We start from the raw sequence: 23,609 nt of genomic DNA, 5'->3' as shown, positions 1-23,609 counted from the left end.
ACAAATGCACTATAAAAAACTCACACACACATGCACACACTCTCACGTGCACACACAAATCAGACACACAAACGCACTATAATAAACGCACACTCACACACACACGCACACACAAATCAGACACACAAACACACTCTAATGAACGCACACTCACACACAAATCAGACACACAAACGCACTATAATAAAAAACGCACACTCAGACACACATGCACACACAAATCAGACACACAAACACACTATAATGAACACACGCTCACACACACAAATCAGACACACAAACGCACTATAATAAAAAACGCACACTCAGACACACATGCACACACAAATCAGACACACAAATGCACTATAATAAATGCACACTCACAAACACATGCACACACAGACACACTCAGAAAAAGCCTCTCTCTCAAAAAAACAAACAAATAAAAAATCATACTCAAATTTAAATTTATAGTCAATGTAATAAACTATATAAATAAATAAAATACACACAGTATTTAGTGTGTACACTTTACACTCAAAACCTTGCATAAGTGAACACTTATAAGTGTTTGTTTTTTGGCGAGTTGTTGAAAATAGCCTCAACTTCCAGAGAGGCAGCAGAGAAAACACTGGCGCAAACAGTCGATCACGACTTATCTCGGCCCTCCAGAGTTAGCGAGACAAAGCTCGTGCGTTTTTTTTTCAACCCTCGGCTGGTAAATGAGGTGTTTTGAGAAACTGCAAGTGCGAGTGAACGCGCACTGACAGTTAATTTTTTATAACCTTTTGTGAAAAGACTTGCCATACAAACATTTAACCTGAGACAGACTCCGGTCCCCCCGGTATAATCCCCCCCCTCGCTCGTCCACCCACTCGCCCGAAGCCTATTTACTGTCATTACATTTGCATCAACCCACACAAAAGCGGCTAATATTGCAACCATATGCCATTACTCATTCGCTGAGTGGGACCATTCATGTAATTATACAAAGTTAACTTTTAACGTTTTTGCTTACAAACATAGCCACAGTTGTATTGGCCAAATCATAATAACAAAAACTTTAGATACTTTTTTGTAACTCTTAACACAAACTCCAAATGTCAGGTTAGATATTTGACTTCCCAATCATTTTACTTGTACAAGGAGAGATTAATACAGAATCTTCTCATAGAAATTACTGTTTCGGTTGCATCTTTATACTCCATCATAAACTTTTTATCATCTACCAAAGATTTAGGATTACAATCCAATTCAACAATAATTTCCCGAACTTTCTAATTTCATAGTTTTACTTTGAATTCAGAGTATATTTGTAGTATAAGAACATGGTTTTATCGCTGGATTATTGTCGATTGTTACCATTGTTACCAAATCTTCTACTTTCTCATAGAAATGACTGTTTCAGTTGCATCTTTATACTCCATCATAAAAGATAACTTTTTATCATCCACCAAAGATTTGAATTCAGAATATATTTGTAGTATAAAAGTATAAGAACATGGTCTTATCACTGGATTATTTTTGATTGTTACCATTGTTACCAAATCTTCTACTTTCTCATAGAAATGACTGTTTCGGTTGCATCTTTATACTCCATCATAAAAGATAACTTTTTATCATCCACCAAAGATTTGAATTCAGAGTATATTTGTAGTATAAAAGTATAAGAACATGGTCTTATCACTGGATTATTTTTGATTGTTACCATTGTTACCAAATCTTCTACTTTCTCATAGAAATGACTGTTTCGGTTGCATCTTTATACTCCATCATAAAAGATCCCTTTTTATCATGACCAAAGATTTGAATTCAGAGTATATTTGTAGTATAAAAGTATAAGAACATGGTCTTATCACTGGATTATTTTTGATTGTTACCATTGTTACCAAATCTTCTACTTTCTCATAGAAATGATTGTTTCGGTTGCATCTTTATACTCCATCATAAAAGATAACTTTTTATCATCCACCAAAGATTTGAATTCAGAATATATTTGTAGTATAAAAGTATAAGAACATGGTCTTATCGCTGGATTATTGTCGATTGTTACCATTGTTACCAAATCTTCTACTTTCTCATAGAAATTACTGTTTCGGTTGCATCTTTATACTCCATCATAAACTTTTTATCATCTACCAAAGATTTAGGATTACAATCCAATTCAACAATAATTTCCCGAACTTTCTAATTTCATAGTTTTACTTTGAATTCAGAGTATATTTGTAGTATAAAAACATGGTCTTATCGCTGGATTATTGTCGATTGTTACCATTGTTACCAAATCTTCTACTTTCTCATAGAAATGACTGTTTCAGTTGCATCTTTATACTCCATCATAAAAGATAACTTTTTATCATTCACCAAAGATTTGAATTCAGAGTATATTTGTAGTATAAAAGTATAAGAACATGGTCTTATCACTGGATTATTTTTGATTGTTACCATTGTTACCAAATCTTCTACTTTCTCATAGAAATTACTGTTTCGGTTGCATCTTTATACTCCATCATAAACTTTTTTATCATCTACCAAAGATTTAGGATTACAATCCAATTCAACAATAATTTCCCGAACTTTCTAATTTCATAGTTTTACTTTGAATTCAGAGTATATTTGTAGTATAAGAACATGGTTTTATCGCTGGATTATTGTCGATTGTTACCATTGTTACCAAATCTTCTACTTTCTCATAGAAATGACTGTTTCGGTTGCATCTTTATACTCCATCATAAAAGATAACTTTTTATCATCCACCAAAGATTTGAATTAAGAGTATATTTGTAGTATAAAAGTATAAGAACATGGTCTTATCACTGGATTATTTTTGATTGTTACCATTGTTACCAAATCTTCTACTTTCTCATAGAAATGACTGTTTCGGTTGCATCTTTATACTCCATCATAAAAGATAACTTTTTATCATCCACCAAAGATTTGAATTCAGAGTATATTTGTAGTATAAAAGTATAAGAACATGGTTTTATCGCTGGATTATTGTCGATTGTTACCATTGTTACCAAATCTTCTACTTTCTCATAGAAATGACTGTTTCGGTTGCATCTTTATACTCCATCATAAAAGATAACTTTTTATCATCCACCAAAGATTTGAATTCAGAGTATATTTGTAGTATAAAAGTATAAGAACATGGTCTTATCACTGGATTATTTTTGATTGTTACCATTGTTACCAAATCTTCTACTTTCTCATAGAAATGACTGTTTCGGTTGCATCTTTATACTCCATCATAAAAGATCACTTTTTATCATCCACCAAAGATTTGAATTCAGAGTATATTTGTAGTATAAAAGTATAATAACATGGTCTTATCACTGGATTATTTTTGATTGTTAACATTGTTACCAAATCTTCTACTTTCTCATAGAAATTACTGTTTCGGTTGCATCTTTATACTCCATCATAAAAGATAACTTTTTATCATCCACCAAAGATTTGAATTCAGAGTATATTTGTAGTATAAAAGTATAAGAATGTGGTCTTATCACTGGATTATTTTTGATTGTTACCATTGTTACCTAATCTTCTACTTTCTCATAGAAATGACTGTTTCGGTTGCATCTTTATACTCCATCATAAAAGATAACTTTTTATCATCCACCAAAGATTTGAATTCAGAGTATATTTGTAGTATAAAAGTATAAGAACATGGTCTTATCACTGGATTATTTTTGATTGTTACCATTGTTACCAAATCTTCTACTTTTTCATAGAAATGACTGTTTTGGTTGCATCTTTATACTCCATCATAAAAGATCACTTTTTATCATCACCAAAGATTTGAATTCAGAGTATATTTGTAGTATAAAAGTATAAGAACGTGGTTTTATCACTGGATTATTTTTGATTGTTACCATTGTTACCAAATCTTCTACTTTCTCATAGAAATGACTGTTTCGGTTGCATCTTTATACTCCATCATAAAAGATCACTTCTTATCATCCACCAAATATTTAAGATTAAATCCAATTCAACAATCGTTTCCCGAACTTTCTAATTTCATAGTTTTACTTTGAATTCAGAGTATATTTTTAGTATAAAAGTATAAAAAGGTAAAATAAACATTGTCATAGAAATTACTGTTTCGGTTGCATATTTATACTCCATCATAAGTTATTGATTATCCGAGAGACATTAACAAAGTTCACAACCGTAAAAAAAAAGCAACTAGTAAGTTTACTACTAAACTAAATTCATAAAAACACTGAAAATCTGACACAATATTAAATTATGTTGTCAAATAATTACAGGGTATTACAGTGTACATGCAGTCAATAAAACTACCACGTTTCAAATATATCAATACAAAAACTGCAAAGACGTTTGTGTTTCAGTTTTTGGGTATATGTATGCAAAACATGTAAAACATTGTTCATAATTGGAATGTATTGGTTTGTCCATATGTATTGTTCACACAAGAATTCCATTAAAAAGGATTTTCTGTTTACTACAGGAGGTCCAGTCGAAATACAGTTTACAATAAGATGGAACAGACAATCTTTTACGGTGTTGCTCACAGTGAACAAAAGAGTGAAACACTAGAATGCTTTGAAGGAAAAAAAACAAACAGCAAAAAGCCAAGATAAGAAAGTGGTTGTTGGGGTTTAGGCGACATTTTTTCACCAAATGAGCTATATTGTTTTTTAAACTGATATCCCTGCAAAAGCAAATGTTTTCATAGTCTAAGGATTGGAATATTGTTTTTTCTATTGCATGATTCTGTTGGGAGGTATAGCTTGGTCTGTTTAAAAACATGTTTTTGATTTTTTTTTTTGGAATTGTGTTCACTGACTGCACGTCGCGCGAACACGGCATGCAATGTGTGAGTGGTTTTCGGCTACAAAAGGCCGATGCTGTGATAATTGTGTTAAGAGTTTTGGAAATGTGACAACTGGTTGAAGAAACTCTTGTTAGCAAAGGAAAAATAAATAACTCCGTGGTAAAAGAAAGGTGTTGGAAATCACGCAAGGGGTCCAAAATATTTTGAAATAGTCTTGACTTGATGGCTTTCATATCACAAATATTTCAACAAAAATCCCAATTTTTCCAGGTAAAAAATGTATTTAAGCAACAATACTTTCCAGTCTGATTCATTGAGGTACAAATATTTTGTGGAAAAAATGTTTCATTGATTAAAAAAGCAGTGTTGAAATGTTTACTCTGGGCCAAACATTTGAGCCACATTTTAACATTGAATTTCTTGTTTCAAGTAATAAATAAAATTAACAGGACTGGCCCATTTTATTTTGAAATAGTCTTGACTTGATGGCTTTCATATCGCAAATATTTCAACAAAAATCCCAATTTTTCCAGGTAAAAAATGTATTAAAGCAACAATATTTTCCAGTCTGAGTCATTCAGGTACAAATATTTTGTGGAAAAAATGTTTCATTGGTTAAAAAAGCAGCGTTAAAATGTTTACTCTGGGCCAAACATTTGAGCCACATTTTAACATTGAATTTTGTTGTTTCAAGTAATAAATAAAATGAACAGGACTCGCCTACTTTATTTTGAAAAGTATGGGATATATTTTTAAGCCTTTAAAACTTGATTCTGTTACTACAAAAATAAGCATTAAGACACGTGAAAATACTCATACTCATACGTCATACTACATACACTTTTTTGCAAGTCATGCAATTTGCTAGTCATATCTTAGACTTAGACTGTCTTTTATTTTCATTTCACTTCATTTCGTTGCTTGGCAACCGTTAAAAAACACAGCATAGGGTGATTGTATATAAATAAAAAGTATAAATATAAATATTAATAATAAGTTAAAAAATAGTGCAATACAATTTAAACAGAATAAATAAATAATGTTTTAAATATTGCATAGAATTAATCTATATAAAAGTATAAATATTAAAGAAAATAATTCAAATAGTAAAAAATAGACCCAAAAAATACTGTTTTATATCTGAATATAAATGGTATAACATACATTTGTTTTGTCATGATTTTAGTTATTTTTAATATCAATAGCTTTTTTTTCCGTTATTTTATTTTAATTTGAAGTTTAGGACCTCCTGTATATGTGGTATATAAAAGACACTCAAACACAGAAGATGCTTTCCAGAGCAGCACTCGTAAATCATCGACAACAACCAACAAAAAAAAAAAGGGAAACAATTTTTTTTTTAAGCTCCGACCTGAACTTCAATGCCATATCCCAGGTAGACCGTCACCAGGTAGTTGCACTCTATTCCAGAGTCAAGTTGCTGCAGGATTTCAATGTTACCCTCCGGGTCGGTGAAATTCAGACTGCACGGCTCTGTAGGAGAGAGAGAAAAAGAAGAAGTAATTCCCTTTTTTCTTTGGACCACTGATCTTTCTGACAGCCCACCTGTGTCTCGGTGGCTACACAACCCTCTAACTATCTCTGCAGATTTCCTCTCTAACACTGCTCATCTGGCTTGTCAGCTCTTGGTGGCACGACACAGGAATCTCTGGGAGTCGCATTGTTTTTTTGACCGGAAACTCTTTTTTTTTTTTGGGATCTAAATTTAACCTGCGTATGACTTATTAGTCAGTACTTGGGTGACTTCGGTCAGTCTGTCAAACTGAGCCTGAGAAACCTGGGTGTCGTATTTGATAAAGACATGTCTCTTGTTCAAAACTGCAGAAAACTGACCAGAAACTGTTTCCTTCAACTGAGAAAAATCTCTAAACTTAGGAAAATGTTGTCACAACATGATCTGGAGCTTGTAATCCATGCGTTTGTTTCTTCTCGTCTGGACTATTGTAACCGTTTGTTTTCATGTCTTAACAAGAAGGATCTGTCTCGCCTGCAGTTGATTCAGAACTCGGCAGCGAGAATTCTGACCCGCTCTAGTAGAAGAACTCACATTTCTCTGATCCTTAAAACTCTTCACTGGCTGCCAGTTTTCTTTCAGGATCAACTTTAAAATTCTGGTTCTTACTTTCAGATCTATTCATGGTCAGAACTTCCATCAGTGATCTGATCCAGCCTTACACCCCAGCTCGGGCTCTGAGGTCTGTGGATCAGAATCTACTGATGGTTCCTGAAAACGCTTCCAGACCAGAAGAGAGAAATCCTTCCAGGCTGTTGTTCCTAAGCTTTGGAACAACCTTCTATATTTATATATAGATGTATAAATCCCCCAAATAAACAGTTTATGCTTACTAAAACATATGCACAACTATGTATGAAAATACAAAGATAATGTTTACCACCCGCTAGCTTATTAACTATTCATTGTCAGGCTCCTCCTTACATCACTGATCTGATCCAGCCTTACACCCCAGCTCGGGCTCTGAGGTCTGTGGATCAGAATCTACTTATGGTTCCTCGCACACGGCTCAGGACTAGAGGAGAGAAATCCTTCCAGGCTGTCGCTCCTAAGCTTTAGAACAATCTTCCTCTCTCTTTGCGCTTGATGGATCTACTGACTCTTTTAAGAAACATCTTAAGACGTTTTTATTTGTTCAAGCTTTTCCTTGATTTTCTGGAACTCCTGTGTTGTTCTGAGTATTATCTTGACCTTTAAAGTATATACTTTTTTGAGTATTGTTTCGATTGATAAAGCGCTTTGTGACCCTGGTCTGGAAAAGCGCTATATAAATAAATATTACTTACTTACTTACTTACTTTAAACTGAAAGTATGTCTTTCACAAGATCAATTCTTTAGGCGTAAAAAACTCACCGGACGACTGGACCGTCGTGATGGTAGTCGTCGTGGTGATCAGGGTCGACGTCGTGCTCGCCTGCTTCTGCGGGTTCATGGCGTTCTTCTTCTCGTTCTTCACGGCGGGCGGCGTGACGGAAGACATCCCCGGCGCCTTCTGACTCCGCACGGCCCCGCCGACATTGACGGGCGTCACGTGGGTCGTGAGGGTCTGCGTGGTGGGCTCTATCTTATCCGCTGATCGGGTGGCGTCCTTCGAGAACGTGGGCGGCGCGGCGGTGCGCGACAGCTTTGCCGGGGAAGCGGTGGCGGCCGCCGTCGCCGTGGTGGCGATGTCGGAGAAGGCCGGGGCGTCCTCGTGGGGCACCAGGTGAGTGACGGGATCCCCCATGTCGGACTCGGACGGGGAACCCGGCATGGTGGGATAAGGGGCGAGGGAGTCCTTCCTGAAAAAGTGCTGGTCCCCTTCGAAGTCCCTGGTGAGGAGCTGCTCGTGGAGCAGGAAGCCTTGAAAGACGGGCCGGTGGTCCTGGCCGTGCATCGGCGAGCCTGTGGTCACGACGTGGACGTCTCTCTCCGGGTCGTGTGTGGGGAAGTGTGTGTAGAGGTCGCTGTCGGCGTCCAGAGGGTTCCCGTTGACGCCGTTGTGTACACCTGAGAGATAAAAATGAATATCATTCACTTATTTTCTTCGTAGCGTTTGAAAACTTCTTAATAGAGTTGCAGGAAAGTCTGCTTTTTTGTATGGACAATGTTGCGGGTTTGAGTTTTAAATATTCATGAATAAATATTCAAAGATACACATATGACACGTTCGTTTACAATAAAATATACCCTGTTACATTCATCAATTCCACATCCAACAGTGTTGAAGTCTCAACCAAATATTCAGTTAAAGTATTTCTCATATTTTTAGTTTTTTAAGAACGAGATTTGAAAAATGTTTCGGGGTAGTACGACAACACTGAACCTGTATCATCTATAGGTTTCCAGAATTTGGGTCAGTAGTAGGGGTGTAAGAAAACACAATCAAATTTTGCTTGCAAATCAAACTCAAGCAAATGTTCTATGTGTTACCATAGTTTTTTAAGGTTTCTTTTTCTATAAAGTGTGTGTAAAAAAGATATAATTCAATTTTTTTGACGTGCAAATATTCACAATTTTTTTGTGTTGCAATTCAATTCCAGCCACTAGATGGCAGCAGTCATTATGTCCTCCACAACAAAAAACCCATTACAATATTGCCGATGACTGAGGACGAGAGGATACATTCGACTCCAGCATATTTTGGTTTCAAAACGAATGAAAGCAGTTACGACTTTGTCAAGAGTCACTTAGTCTGTCAATTCTGTAACACCAGAGTCAAGTACTCGACAATACTACAAATATGTCCTTAATGTATTGTATCATGATACGTATCGTATCACCAGATTCTTGGCAATACACACAGCTCTGCGGTAGTTACTAAAAATAACATTTTAGGCATATTAAATAGAAATGATACTGAAAATGTACCAGATTCTAACTATGAGAACTACTTATTATAGTAGAATAACAGATATTAAATGTATAAGTGACGTACATTTGCTGTCCATTATTGTTCTGGTTAAGAATTCATTTATATAATTATTTTCATAATTTCCTTCATCAAACATGAACTTTATTGTATAGCTAAAATGGAACAGAATTCCCCTCTGAAAAATGTGACCTCATGGACGTATAATTTAATAAAACTTTCCCTTAATTCAGGGCGAAACCCCAATTAAATTACTCAAAACATTTAAAGACAAGATCTAGATCAAATTTGGATAAAATTCATTCATTAAAAAAACAACCCTTGAACTGATTTTATCATCCACCCCCTCATTTTTAATTACAAAATAATATTAAATATTTATGAAGACATGTTCAAACAAGATGCAGTACTCAAAATATACACAATATAATAAACATGTAACATGTTCATTATTAATTGATTAAATAACGAATGCATAACTTAGTCGAATGAATATACTTTATATATTTTTCATACTCGTATTATATCATCCAAGTTTTTTGTTGTTTGTCTGTTCTATAGGCTCACTGTACCATCCTGTCTACCCATAGTACTGTACTGTTGTTGAATTCTTCTTCTTTTTTTTAAACTTTTGATCCAATGTCAATAGTATTTTTCATTTCCACCGGTATTTTTCTTTCAAAGCACGAAGAGTGAATACAGTTTTGATTGATTGTCAAGGCCTGGTCAAGGTTTTTTTTTTTTATTCATAACCTTTTTTTCTTTCTTTTTCTGGAGAGCGAAAGTACATAATAGCTCCTGACTGGAGAGAGTAGAATCAACTTCATCCCACTTGTTGACAAAAGATGAAGCGATGCAAATCACTACAAGGTTAGTCTCCGTCACACTGCCACGAAACTGATCTGAGACTCGTATTCACGAGGACGGCAGCCGTATGAATATTAATAACTATAACCACGGATGTGAATGAGGAGATTTCTCGTCCTCTTCTTCATGTTCCCAAGACATTTCAATTTGTTTATAATCCACGGATGCAGTGGCAAGTTTGGCTCCAGGGGGGTCGGGGGGGGGGCATCATTCTTTTATGCTGATGATGTGATAATATCAAGATAATTGCACGACACTTTTAGGCCACAGCAGATAATCTCTCCCGTACATATTGTCTGTCGGTGGTTCTCAAAAGGTTCAAAAAGTGTCTTGTCAAGACCATTTCCATAGAGAAGAAGATTGTCCCCGGTTGTTATGGATTAACACCAGCGGTGATGAGTGGCAACTCGGAGAGAGCGACCGTTTCGACAAATCCCCGGGCCCACAGGCGGCGGATTCGGACCCCCCCCCCCTCCCACCCCCCACCTGCTGAGCCCCAATGCTCTTGCGATTTCAAATTAAACGCCTCTGAAGATGAACAGACGCTCACTGCTACCAATGGACACGATCTGTACAGTAAATAGTGAGATAGAAATGGCTTTTCCTCTGTAGGAGCAAAGATCAACATAATAGATTTTTTATTGGTTATGGGAAAAAATGGAATTGACAAAGATTATAAAAAATAATAATTTGAAAACAAACATTATTTATATTATTTTCCGAATTATTTCTTAGTTGGCATGTAATACAGTACATATGATTATAAAGTTATCAAAATTGGACGTACTACAATCGTCATAGTGGTCTTCTGCCCCCATTTATGCCCCCTTAAAGATCCAAAAGGAGCTGAAATTATGCATATTTAATAAAATGATATTTATTTTATATTAAACATTGTTTAAAATTAATTGGACTTTAAGCTATTATATGTTGTAAACTTGAATAAAGTGTAACCTATTTGATGCCTTTCAATCCCCTAATAATAAACAAAAGGACCATAAATCCTGGAAATATTTCTTGTTTTGTAGTATTTTTTATTACAAATGGTTAAAATGTAATAAAATGTTGACGTATTTGAAGTATCATTGGGGTCTTCTGCCCCCCCTTTCAATCCCCTAATAATAAACAAAAGGACTATAAATCCTGAAAATATTTCTTATTTTAGTAGTATTTTTTATTACAAATGGTTCAAATTACATCAAAATTGGATGTGTTTCAATTTTCATCTTCTGCCCCCCTTTCTTTATTAATATGGATTTGAAAATGGTGTTAAATGAATGTAAATATAACGGTTTAAATTTAACTTGGGGTCTTCTGCCCCCCTTTCCTCCCCTTACAATAAACAAAGGGACCAGAGATTCTGATAAAATAATACTTTGTAATAGAACATAATACAAATAGTTCAAACCTCATCAAAATTGGATGCATTAGAATTTTCATGGGGGTCTTCTGCCCCCCTTTTTACCCCCTAACATTAAACAAATGGACAAGAGAAATTCTGTAAATATTTCTTACTTAGTATGTTATACAAATGGTTTAAGTTTTATTAAAATTGGATGTATTTCAATTTTCATGGGTGTCTTTTGCCCCCCCTTTCCCCCCCTTTTGTATAACAAAAAGAGCTGAAATCGTGGAAATCATCCTCATTTAATACGTATTAAATGTGATGTAAATTCAATTAAAATGAATTGTTTCAATTCCAGGGGAGGAATTAAGAATATAACCAAAAGAGTTCTGGGAAAAAGCCAGTTTTTAAACGTTAAATTATAACAGAAATCCAAACAACGTTGCCGGTGCTGCTAATCAGATTTCCTGAAGACAAGCAATTAAACGTGCAGGCCATTAAACACAAATCCAACCATCAACCTCCTTCATCTCTGGCGTTCAATACGTGCTGAAAATTTAAACAGGGATTAATCCAACCCGTGCTGTGAAAAGAAGAGATATTAAATAGAAGAATCTGGGCTCTGACTTTTCTAGAGCTTTTCTCAGAGCGACTGATTAAACTGCACCGTATTAAAGTCGCCCCAGAAGAACCAATGAAAGTCATTTTCCACGACTATCTGGCGGTGAATCCGGATTTCCATATTTTATTTTGTCATGGTTTCATGATGGGAAAAAAATGAAAAACTTTTAAGGGTTTTTTGGTAACACAAAGGGAATCGGTAAATCTTCCGAGAGTAGCCGCTTTGACAAGACGCTGATCTTGTGGTTCTCCACTATCCCCCGCTGAGCCAACACTTTGACCGTAAATTCTGGAGCATCAATGAAGATTTTGACTGATTTATGAAGCCTTTTTAGGGATTGCTTTTCCTCTGTTTTCTTCTCTTGGATTTTTTTTTTTCTGCTGAGTTGTTCTTTTTTTTTACTATTTGACTTGGCAGCTTCTTAAGATTAAAAGGTGCAGGAAATACTGACTTGCTTCGGACACTAAGGTTGATTTACAGTCATTTTAAGACACTACGATGACGTCATTGCCAAAAAATAGATACCTATTGAATAGAAAAAAAAGAGCTTAAAATATTTGTATACAGAATTCAATGTAGAAATTGCCCCCGAAACAAAACATTTGAAAAGAAAACAAGAGTTAATCCCGTTACATGCACGACGTACATGTCACATGAAACAATGCCTCTTGGATTTGACGGGCTAATTGGCTTTCATATTGGCTGACAGTTCGTCCTAATGAGGGAAGAATCTGTCAGCGCACATTTCACGCCGACAAGGAAGAGGGATGATGTTGGCGCCGGGCAGGATATGAGTAGCGTCGCATACGTGCGGGTGAAGTGGGCTCGGAATTTTGTTTGAAGAAAAGTTAAATGTGGGAATTTTGGGAGGTTTTTTTTTTTCCATGTTGATTATGTACTAGTGATGGGTTGATGTGGTTTCATGAAACAGTTGAAGTGAAGACACTGTGTTATGATACGATTTGAAAATTATGCCTAGTTTCTTTGAATTAGTTGATTAGAGAAACATATTGTCAAGATCCGGGTGATGACTGAGGACAAGAGGATACAGTGAATTCATTGTTAAATAATATTTTTCATTTTATTTCATATATTCTCTTGTTTGCAAGTTCGATTAGAAATTACCTCCTTGGCAGAGGTATGTGCTCTCTCAGTGCTTGACTGTTTCAAAGAGTGTTTTGTCTTAAAGAAAGTACTATTATGTGTGATTTATTTTATTTATAGTTCAATAAAGTGTCTTTAAAATACAATTATATTTTTTGGAAATATAACTTGCAATTGCTGTTTCAATTAGCCTTCTGTCCACTTGATGGCAGTAGTCATTACGTCGCCCGGGATTAAAGCGAAAATTTAACCCTGCAAGGTCAGGACGATGACTGAGGACGAGAGGCTACAGTCAATTCATTGTTTAATTTTTTTTTGTTTTCTTCTTTTGTGAATTGAAATGTGCTCCTTGGCAGAGGTATGTGCTGTCTCAGTTGCTCAACTGTTTCTTCCAGTATTCCTTATCATAAATGAAATCATAATCATAAGCAAAAATATTTGACTGTAGGATTGAAAATACGAAAGTGCAATAAAACCTCAAATTACATTACAAAATATTCAAAATCCAATCATTTCATCTTTTTTTTACTTCTGATGTGAAAATATCTTCATGAATTATTCTGTTGAAGCTAAATTTGGATTAATAAATTGTATATATTTATAGTTGTATATATTAAAACATGGCCATTGCACTTTAAATTTAAAATACTTTTCACGGTTTGTTGCTTATTAAAGTGACTAAAGCCAGGTACATCAGGTAGTATATACAGATATATATTAGACTATTTAGTTTTCGGTGTGATAAATACTTACAATTACAAAAATATTGAGGCATTTTAAGAACATTGACAACAAAATGAAAAAAAAATCAAGACAACAATGTAAAATGGGAAACGCATACCAACATTTTTTAACTGTATTTTCTTTATTTTGCAACACAAAACTCCCACCAAAAACAGTTTAGATCTCAGTGCTACTAAAAGCAACTTGAGAAAACAACAGTTCAAGACAAATATAAACACACAAGGTTAGCATCATATCATCACCAAAAATAACTTGGCAACACCTGCCGTCATTCCAGACCAAATAGTCATAGCGTCCACTTTAGCCTCGCAATTCAGAAGGGAGTCGTGTTTGTCCGGGACATGTCTGAAGGTCAATAAAAAGCAAACAACCTTGTTTTTAAATGTCCACTGTAGCAGGACAGCAGCTGTTCGACAACAACAAACCACAGAACGAAAAGTTTAATGGGATACAAGCTCCATGCTAACGCTAGTAGCCTGTCGGGCACTCTTGCCAATCTGTTGGACTTTTTGTTGGTTCTTTTAAGAGAAAAAAGAAGTCAAAGAAAGAACACCTGTTCGTGAAAACATATATTCAAATAACCTAAATTCAAAGTCTTCTTTAAAAGAGATTCTAGAAGATCTATGGCGGGGTTCCATAGGTAATGTTAGCAAACGCAAGTGAATTTAATTTGTTTACCGTTCAATGTCAAACCCTTTTTTTCTTTTTCTTTTTAATGGATGAAAGAAGGAAGAAGTTTCACTAGAGGTCTATCGATCGATGTGGTGAAAGAATTCACGGCCGACAGCTATGGATTCAAATCCATTTTCCACCAAGGTAGCGCCTCAGTTAAAAATAAATAAAAAAGTCATGAATGTGTCCAGGATTCGCTTCAACATATTTACAAGATGACAAACAATCCTGTGACAAACAGAGCGCACAGCGTTCTCATTAGGGAAGTGCTTAGACAATGATCCGTGTACAAATGATGTAAATAAATGCAAACAAGATTTATGTGACAAAACACTGTAAATAAATCTGCTCATTTGGAGAGGAAGAAATATTTTTACACAAGAACCAGCCGAGTCAATAAACGCTGTCTTAAAGCTAGAAAACACTTCAACGTGTCAACTTATTACAAGCTAGTGATGATGCCTCATGTGTATCATGATTTATTTTCTTTATTTGAAAGGCCACTAGATGGCCCTCTTTTGAATACTGTCCTGGGATTTATTGAAACAAGTAGATCAGAATTAAAGATTATAAAGCAGAGAGTGCTATCTAGTTGTCTTTATAAATAAATGTATCACGATACAGTGTCTTTACTAAAAGCACTGTATCATGAGACATTTTCAACTCATCACTACTACAAGCACTTTAACAGTAACACTGTATTTAGTACTTACTACTGTATTTGTAATGACATTGTAACACCAAATCACACTGCATTCCAGTGATACAAACATATTTTCGGAAGTAAAATTTTGTCATTTGAAATTACATTTTAACACCAAATCATACTGCATACCGATGATATAAACATATTTTCGAAAGTAAAATGATGTCATTTGTAATTACATTCTAACACCAAATAACACTGCATATTGTTGATATGAACAACTTTTGAGTATGTAAAATTGTATTTGTAATTACATTCAAACACCGAATCACACTGCATACTGTTGATATAAACATTTTGTTCAAAAGTAAAATGATGTAATTTGTAGTAAAAATTTTAACACCAACTCACACTGTTTGAGCTTATTTTTTCGGATGTACTATTAGGTAACTAGTAATTAAATTGTAACCACAAATGACTCTGTATTTGTTAAGATTAAAAAACTTCAGTAAATAATATTATGTAATTTGTTATTACAATACAATCTTCCTACGTAATGCTCTTCATCCACCACTTATAACACTTATATTATTATAAATTACCTTAAATATATACTATAAACAGACTAAACTTTTTTTTAAAAGCCTTAAAAATGTTTTAAATCTCTTTTGAATGTTTTCATGATTTTACGTGTGACCTTTTTAAAAATAAAGTTACCCAAATATGAGCTGTCTCACCTGCTGTTAATACAAAATTCTGCAGCTCAAATTCTGAGCCGCTCTAGTAGAATAACTCACATTTCCCTGATCCTTAAAACACTTCACTGGCTGCCAGTTTCTTTCAGGATCAATTTTAAAATTCTGATTCTTACTTTCATAGCTATTCATGGTCAGAACTTCCATCAGTGATCTGATCCAGCCTTACACCCCAGCTCGGGCTCTGAGGTCTGTGGATCGGAATCTACTGATGGTTCCTGAAAACGCTTCCAGACCAGAAGAGAGAAATACTTCCAGGCTGTTGTTCCTAAGCTTTGGAACAATCTTCTATATGTATATATATATAAATGTATAAATCCCCCAAATAAACAGTTTATGCTTACTAAAACATATGCACAACTATGTATGAAAATACAAAGGTAATGTTTACCACCCGCTAGCTTATATATTAAACATTTGTTTAATTGTATTTATGTACTAGTCACTGCCTTTAGCAATAATATGATGTCAACATGAAGTGTTATTATAGAAAATCACTTTAATTGACAACACAGTATTAGCCTCTAACTTGTACCATCCACTGTGCGTATCTTTTAATGGAAAAACTGACTTGGTGTCGGGATGAACAACACGCCCTCAAACAAACAGAAAAACTCATTATTTTTCGTCAAGTGGTGAAGATAATGTGTTCACATTGACTTCAGAGTGGCTTGTGTGCGGGAAAGTTTGTTCTGCCCGTTTGAAGGAAAACCGACAATCAAAACCCGATTCCGACTGTCACCAGTGACAACCGCGCGTTAATCTTTCTTGGCAACATAAGCAAGTCAAAGACCTTTTTGATGTTCTGAGACGGAGGCGAAACATTTCCTTCTAGCCTTATTCTGTCACATCAAGAGCTGCCAGAGCCGCGCTGTAAAGGCGAATAAGTGTGGCTGACATGTCCCGACACTCAAAAGAGTAAGGAATGGGAGGTCTCTCGCTTCAAGTACACAAGTATGCAACCCACATTATACACACTGTATTCAAACGGGTACTCTGGTTAATACAGTGAGTTAAGAGTCGACTGTATTGTTACGTCCTTTCATATAGTCTATGCTAAGCTAGCTAGCACGTTTTTCTAAAGAAATGATGACACAATGTTTTCACTACGATCACTTCTTTATCCCATGGACCAAAATTACGCGCCGCCGGTAAAGAAAGGCGACAACTCAAACTTTGACAGCGATACCAGTTAAGAAATGTGTAAAACAATTGACCCGGCAAGTCATTTCATGTGGCCCGCTCGGATGATCAGCTGGAAATTAAAGTTTTGTTTTTTTTTCCGAGTGAATTATCTCTAAAGATTCTATAGGATAATCTAAGGGACAAAACTGCTATTGAAGAAAAGACAATCATAATCAAACTTCCTGTTTAGGTTAGGTTAGGTAGAACTTTATTGAGAAATTGTTTTTTTCCTATTAGACACAGCAATACAGCAATTATTCATAAAAATAAAAATAAAATAAGAACAAGAACAAAGAGAAATAAAGAGAAAGAATGATATAATCTAAGTCTATAGATAAAGAACATGGATCAAAAAGAAAAAACAAAGACAGTTTAAGTTTAAGACAGTTTGCTGAATATACATATTGTTGATCACATGATTTAAACCAGGATAGACATAGTCACGTTTAGACTCCACTTTATCTATAAATGGTTCATGTTAGCATATACATTTTTTTTGTACAAATATGAAAATCTTTTGGCTGTAAAACAACAAAATAAGTATCCAACAGAAACACTGACACAAGCCTAAAAAAAAGCTTGTGGAACAGCATCTTATCATAGGTCCGGAAATGAATGGAGATTGTAAGTGATCTAGTTCATAGTTTGTAGTAAAACTGACTTAACCATTAACTGTTGAAAGACTTTGGCCCTTTTGTATGATTGATTGTGAGACATTTTGGGGTCTGGTGTATTATAAATTTGAAAAATATGCTTCATGGAACCCATGAAGCATATTTTTTAAGTGAAGTCAAACGAAATGGCAATAAATAATGTTTTAAACATCTCCAGAGAAACTCATGAGTTTATCTTAAGTCTTAAATAGATGCTGGACTCTATTGTATCATCAGAATGTGTCTGTTTGTACAAAACTCTCTTGTCATTGAAATATTTACATTAGAAAATTATCTTAAGCCCCGCCCACTGAAAATACTGGGTTTTCCATAAGAAATCTTGTTTACCATAACCACACCCACTTTGCCGTGGTTAGTCAGACATTGAGGTTTGTCACCGCGCGTCATGGATCCCGAAAGTCTCCACCTACAAGGGACTGGTTGTATAAACAAAGCGAGGTGTGTTGGCGCTCCCTGGAGGAGGAGGGAAGCCATTATTACGTCGTAATAAACTCTCTGCTCTCGTAACCTCTCGTTCGCCGAGATTTCAGTCGGGGGGAGAACTTTATAAAGTAATACGTTCAAAACATGGTCATGATGAAGGACCTACTGCATCTTGGAGAGGAAGACTTCAACATTTAAAACATGTGAGTCAGGAGAGTTGAAGATGCACTTTAGTTGCCCTTTAACAACTTGATAAATAAACAAAAACTAGCAATAAAAAAAAAAATGTTATCTTAAATTCCATCTGTTAATATATATTCACCTATTTATGCATGTTCTGCCCGTCAACACTCCAGTGTGCGAGATAGTAAAAGTGATATTTCTGTAGAATATTCATGAGCAACTTTACAGTTTGTGTAACCTGCAGGTAAAGCAAATGAAAAATAAATAAGACCGGCTCGGACTCTGGGGTTGGCCATCCCTTTTTTTTTTTTTTTTTACTCTTCGCCGGCGTTCAACCGTCCCGTCTGTAGGTGGTGTGGTCTTCTCGTGCGAGTGTCCTCGGGTCAGAATATTGAGTCCGAGCGTGGAGTGAAAATTGAGAACTGGGTTAAGGCAGAGTTTCTCAAACACAGATCGATGCCGAATCAATACGTACAGGTTGGAGACCTCACAGTGGTGATTACAGAGCGAGCTCTGCTACCAGACTGGGCTCATTTCTGAGCCTTAATTGGTTGTTTACAGCGAAAAAAGTACCAAAGTCTGGTAAGAAACATTTTTTTACATTTCAGGCTGACCAAATAATAGTCATAGATAGAAATGAAGATTTTCTAGATTGCTATAAGCAACTTTTTAATATAATTTTTTCTTTCTAAAACAATGTGCTGAGATATAATAAAAGCAGGGTATCATCAGCATAAGTGATAACATTTGACCATAACTATATAATAATTGTGTGAAATGACATTTGAAGCTTTTGCTGGTTAGATACACTTTCATCTTTGAACCACACTTTTAATAATAAGAGCTGCTTATCCAACTACGTTTGTTTTGAGGAATTAACCGAAAATACTTCTGTAGTACCAAGTATCGATGCATCATTGTTTTGTTGCATAAAAACTTGATAATGTGTGGAATTTTTTTGAAGTGACAAAGGCAGTAAACATCTGATTGATTTGTTAACTTGCTCTTAAAATTATTTGTCTTTTTTTTTTATATATAAGAAAATGACTTCAAGTGGAAATCTACCAAAGCTGGATATTTTTTCTCAAGATTTGTACTGTGAATAATGGCATTTTTCGTTTTTATGTAAGAATTGATATCATAAAATTGGTATATAATAAAAGGTATCATTCAGGAACCAGTATCAAAGTGAAGGTACCGATATCAATTTCGGTACCGATACCCAAACCTTATTTAGGGTACTAACGGTTGATACTAAAATGGCACTAGTTCTGACAGAATCTATGGCAACCAGACCAAAAACTAATGCAGATTTTCATGCCTGATTTCAGTTTTGCCCTGAAATGTTTTTGTCTAAATGTATATATTTTAAATATGGTCATTTTTTTTGCACTCCGCATCAGAACTTGACTGGCAAAGACCCTTATGTACACAATCTCACGCAAACATGATTATGCTCCCAAATTAGATGTATTTTTGACAGATTTCAACAGCCTTAAAGCAATAACATCATACCATCATTCAGACACATTGTGTTGCAATGGGAATGGTATAACATTTTATTTTGTTACAAAAAATATTTAAAACCAGTTTAAATTTCGTTTTGGAATGTTTTAAAGGTTCCAATTTGGCACTGGTATCACAAGATAAATCCAAATCCCATACAAATTTATACTCCATTTATTTTTTCAGCAAGATTGAACCAGTATAATAGACAAAAGAAAAGTGATGCATCACATCTGTCCGGAATAAAAGACAATCGGAAACACGATCCAGTTATTTTGAGTGTGTATAATTAGCCGAAAAAGACGTGACATCAGCCACTTTTGTCAACGCGTCAAGTCTGCTTTCGCACGTCGTTAATTATTCCTACAATGGACTATTTTTTTTTTGTCAGGCTCCAAAAATAAACAGTCGGCTGTACGTCCAAAAATAGTTCCTCTCATCAAGGGCTAACCGGCAGAGAATTGTGTTTTTTTTGTGATGCGGTTACACAGGAAAAAAAAAAGGTTAGCGGAGATATCTTAAGCAACGTTTCAGAAGTGTCTGACAGCTAACATCTTAAGAGCGTTCACTGGGGAGCAGCTCACATGTGTACAGTGGGAAGACAACAACAAGAAAAAAAACAGCTGCTGTTGGTTTTTTCTTTCCAGAAATCCTTCATGAAGTATTCCAGCAAACCGTTCCACCAGCCATGTCATGGAAGTCTCAAATCATGGGCATCTGAAAATGATCGTAACACGCTGTGTTCTTGATGACAAATTCAATTTACAGCGTTAACAGAAGCTAAGTTCACACGGTAAACACAGCGACTGGTAATTCCATCTGCCTGCCAGATGATTTAAATTTCAATGGGTTGAGCTGGCACGTCGTTGTCGTCGCATGATGCGCTGATTCAGCTTTTACGAAAAAAAAAAGCTACGATCAATTTTGCACCGAATTCAACTTCTTATCTGGTGAATTAAGGGTGGCGCGTGTTGAAGGACGTTCTGGGTCGATAAGAAGGGTAAACAACGAATATAAATGCAAAACATTTACACAGTTACGCAGCGGGAAATACTGCACATCAAACACCATTTTTCCATGTTTTATTAAACCTACATAAGATGAAAAATAATGGGTTTCTGTGATTTCTATTTTATAAAAAAAAAAGAGGCTTCAACCTGCATTAACCCTCTTTACCCACCACCTTTTTTTCCCTTTGAGGCTGAGAGTACTTTGAAATGTCCACCTTTTAGTACTATTTAAAGACAGAATCTGCACAAATGTGTGGTGGTAACAACACAACCGTGTTAGTGAGTACACAACAGCAGACATGGCAGCAGACGATCTACACATGTTCTGGGGATTAAAAAGTCATTATTTGACACATTTCTTTTTAAGTTATAATACTCATAGTTTTACTTATTATAGTAAAAAGAAACACCTTTTTACCTTTTTATATAGTTTTATATTTTCAAAAGTGTCTTTCTCTACAAAGAAAAAGTTTAGTTACAATACCTATCAGGTTATTCCAACAAATCACATAATTACTTCATTTATTTTTCCCTTTTTATTTTTCATTTCACCAGATATTTTTCTAATATGAGAAAAATATATATATATAAACAAAATACATCTAAAGCAGCTTCAGAAGATGAACATCCCATCAAAAAGTACCTACAATATTTTATCGAAAATTTGAGACATTTCGCCAAGAAATAATACTCATGGTAATCGTAATACATATCATATTAACAAACCAAGTGTTAAAATGTTTTTTTTAAAAAAGGTTTTATTTATTCCTCTATGAAGAAGAAGTTTAATTATAATACCTATTGGGTTCCTTCTTCTTTTCCTACATATCACTCATATTTTATTTTATTTTAAAGCTCTTTTCTCACTTTATTTTACCATTTTTTATTTTTTATTTTAACATTGTCTGATATAAATTGAATAATTAACTGAATAAAATGAGTTTTTACTATCTACTGGTCCAACTAAATTGATATGTATGTATTTGTATATTAAAAAAAAAAAAAACAGTATTATCAGCTGTCAATGTATCGCTTAAGGCTCATGATATTATTTTTATCTGACCATATAAAACTGGTAATAAAAAATGCAATATTTACCCAATGATTCAAGAAATATTATCATATTTACACATGTAGTTAATAATAAATAGCCTTTTTTAATATTCCATTGAATTAATAAACACATACATACTGTAATACTTACTAAAAATTAGACATATAAAACAGGATAAAGAAATATGGTAAAAAATATGGTTCAATTGCGCTACGACTGTATAACTTTAACGACACTTGGACCGTGGCAACAGAAAAACATTGCCAACACTAACACGCTCTCGTTTCCTACAGTTGACAAACTACTCTGAAAAAAAATAGCCGAGAGCTTCCTGCCAGACTGCACAGTTGGGAGCTTATAAATATGTAACTACATCAAATCGCAAAAACATAAGCACCGGCTAATTAGAGCGCATTCATAAATTAAAGGTGGTAATTAACGCGACAGAACCGGCGATGGCGGTCGTCCTGTCCTGAGGAGAGACAAGGAAAAAATACAATGGAATTCAATTTATCGTCCTGGGGGAGGTTTTTGGTTTAATGGGCCTGAGATGAACCATTAAGAAAGAGATTTAGAAGGAAGCCCAGGTCTTTGGGAAAAAAAAAAAAACCCTGCACATTGTTTTAATCACAGCAACTTGGAATTAAAAAAGATAAAAAAGATAAAAAATTGCTCCAGTGAGTCGGTGTAAAAGATTGTTCCGGGGCCTTTTAAAAAAAAATTTTCATTTAAGAGTCTAATTAAACAGCCATATGTGACATTCACACGAGATGATGAGCTCCCACCATTGCCCGCGCATCCATGACAGACGCTCGCTCTTTTTTTTTTGCCGTGGAAAAAAATGACGGAGCGAGCGATCATTAGGGAATCCCCCCTCCCACCCCCAACCTCCTTCAGATTCCTAAGCGAGAGCCCCCCTCCCCTCTCGACGGTGGCGTATCAATGGAGCCATCAGAGAACACTCGGTGCATGGAAGGCGTGCTAATGAGATGGGACAAGTCACACTCGAGGCGGCCGCTGATTGACATCAATCTCTGGATATCCAGGGGCTTTTATTTCCTTATTACAACCGAGAGTCACTAGACAAGCCAATCAATAGACAGCTTCCGTTCAGGCTCAGACTCGCGGCCCCTTCAACGCCTCCTCCAGGAGGTTGTTGTTTTTTTTTTTCCCGCTCCTGACTACCCTTGATCCAGAATCACTCATAATGACACTTATGGTGCCGTGACCCCTGGATTTTTTTTTAAACGTAGCGGATCTGTTTTACAACAACCTGAAGACCACCACGTGGACTTGGAGGATGGGGGGGGGGGGGGGGGGTTGACGGATGTGTCCCCCCGAGGATGTTGTCATCGGGAGGTGAGAAAAAAGGAATTACGTGGGTAAGAAAAGCGAGACTGTCAACCTCCCAAGATTTTAATCCTGAGACACGAGTCTTGAATCGCAGCCATTCGTGGTGACGTATCGTGTTTATTATACTGAGTCAGTGACTTCGGATGACTTGACACTCGTACAAAGACTCGTCTCAAAAGTGTGTCCGATTTGCAGGAAAATATCTGAATCGGAAGAATTCCGGCTGTTGAGATAAGGGAGTGAGCGACGCACATTTTCAGTAAATCTTTTGACTTGAGGGAAGAAGAAGTGCAAGTG

General features: G+C 35.4%; 1 protein-coding gene across 2 annotated transcripts in view; it reads right to left on the bottom strand.

The window, feature by feature from the left end:
• The window catches only part of LOC148066052 (seizure protein 6 homolog), a 156,709-nt gene that overhangs the window by 64,771 nt on the left and 68,329 nt on the right, over positions 1-23,609 (bottom strand). For both annotated transcript variants that reach the window (XM_087806743.1, XM_087806741.1), the window contains exons 2-3: positions 7,672-8,307; positions 6,156-6,277 (exon numbers count right to left, since the gene is read on the bottom strand). In XM_087806743.1, coding sequence (XP_087662869.1) covers positions 6,156-6,277; positions 7,672-8,307 — 758 coding nt within the window. The remainder of the gene's footprint in view (positions 1-6,155; positions 6,278-7,671; positions 8,308-23,609) is intronic.

This window comes from Callionymus lyra, chromosome 14, assembly GCF_982586985.1.
Source record: "Callionymus lyra chromosome 14, fCalLyr1.hap1.1, whole genome shotgun sequence".
NCBI lineage: Eukaryota > Metazoa > Chordata > Actinopteri > Syngnathiformes > Callionymidae > Callionymus > Callionymus lyra.
This window is presented reverse-complemented; position numbering and strand designations above follow the sequence as displayed.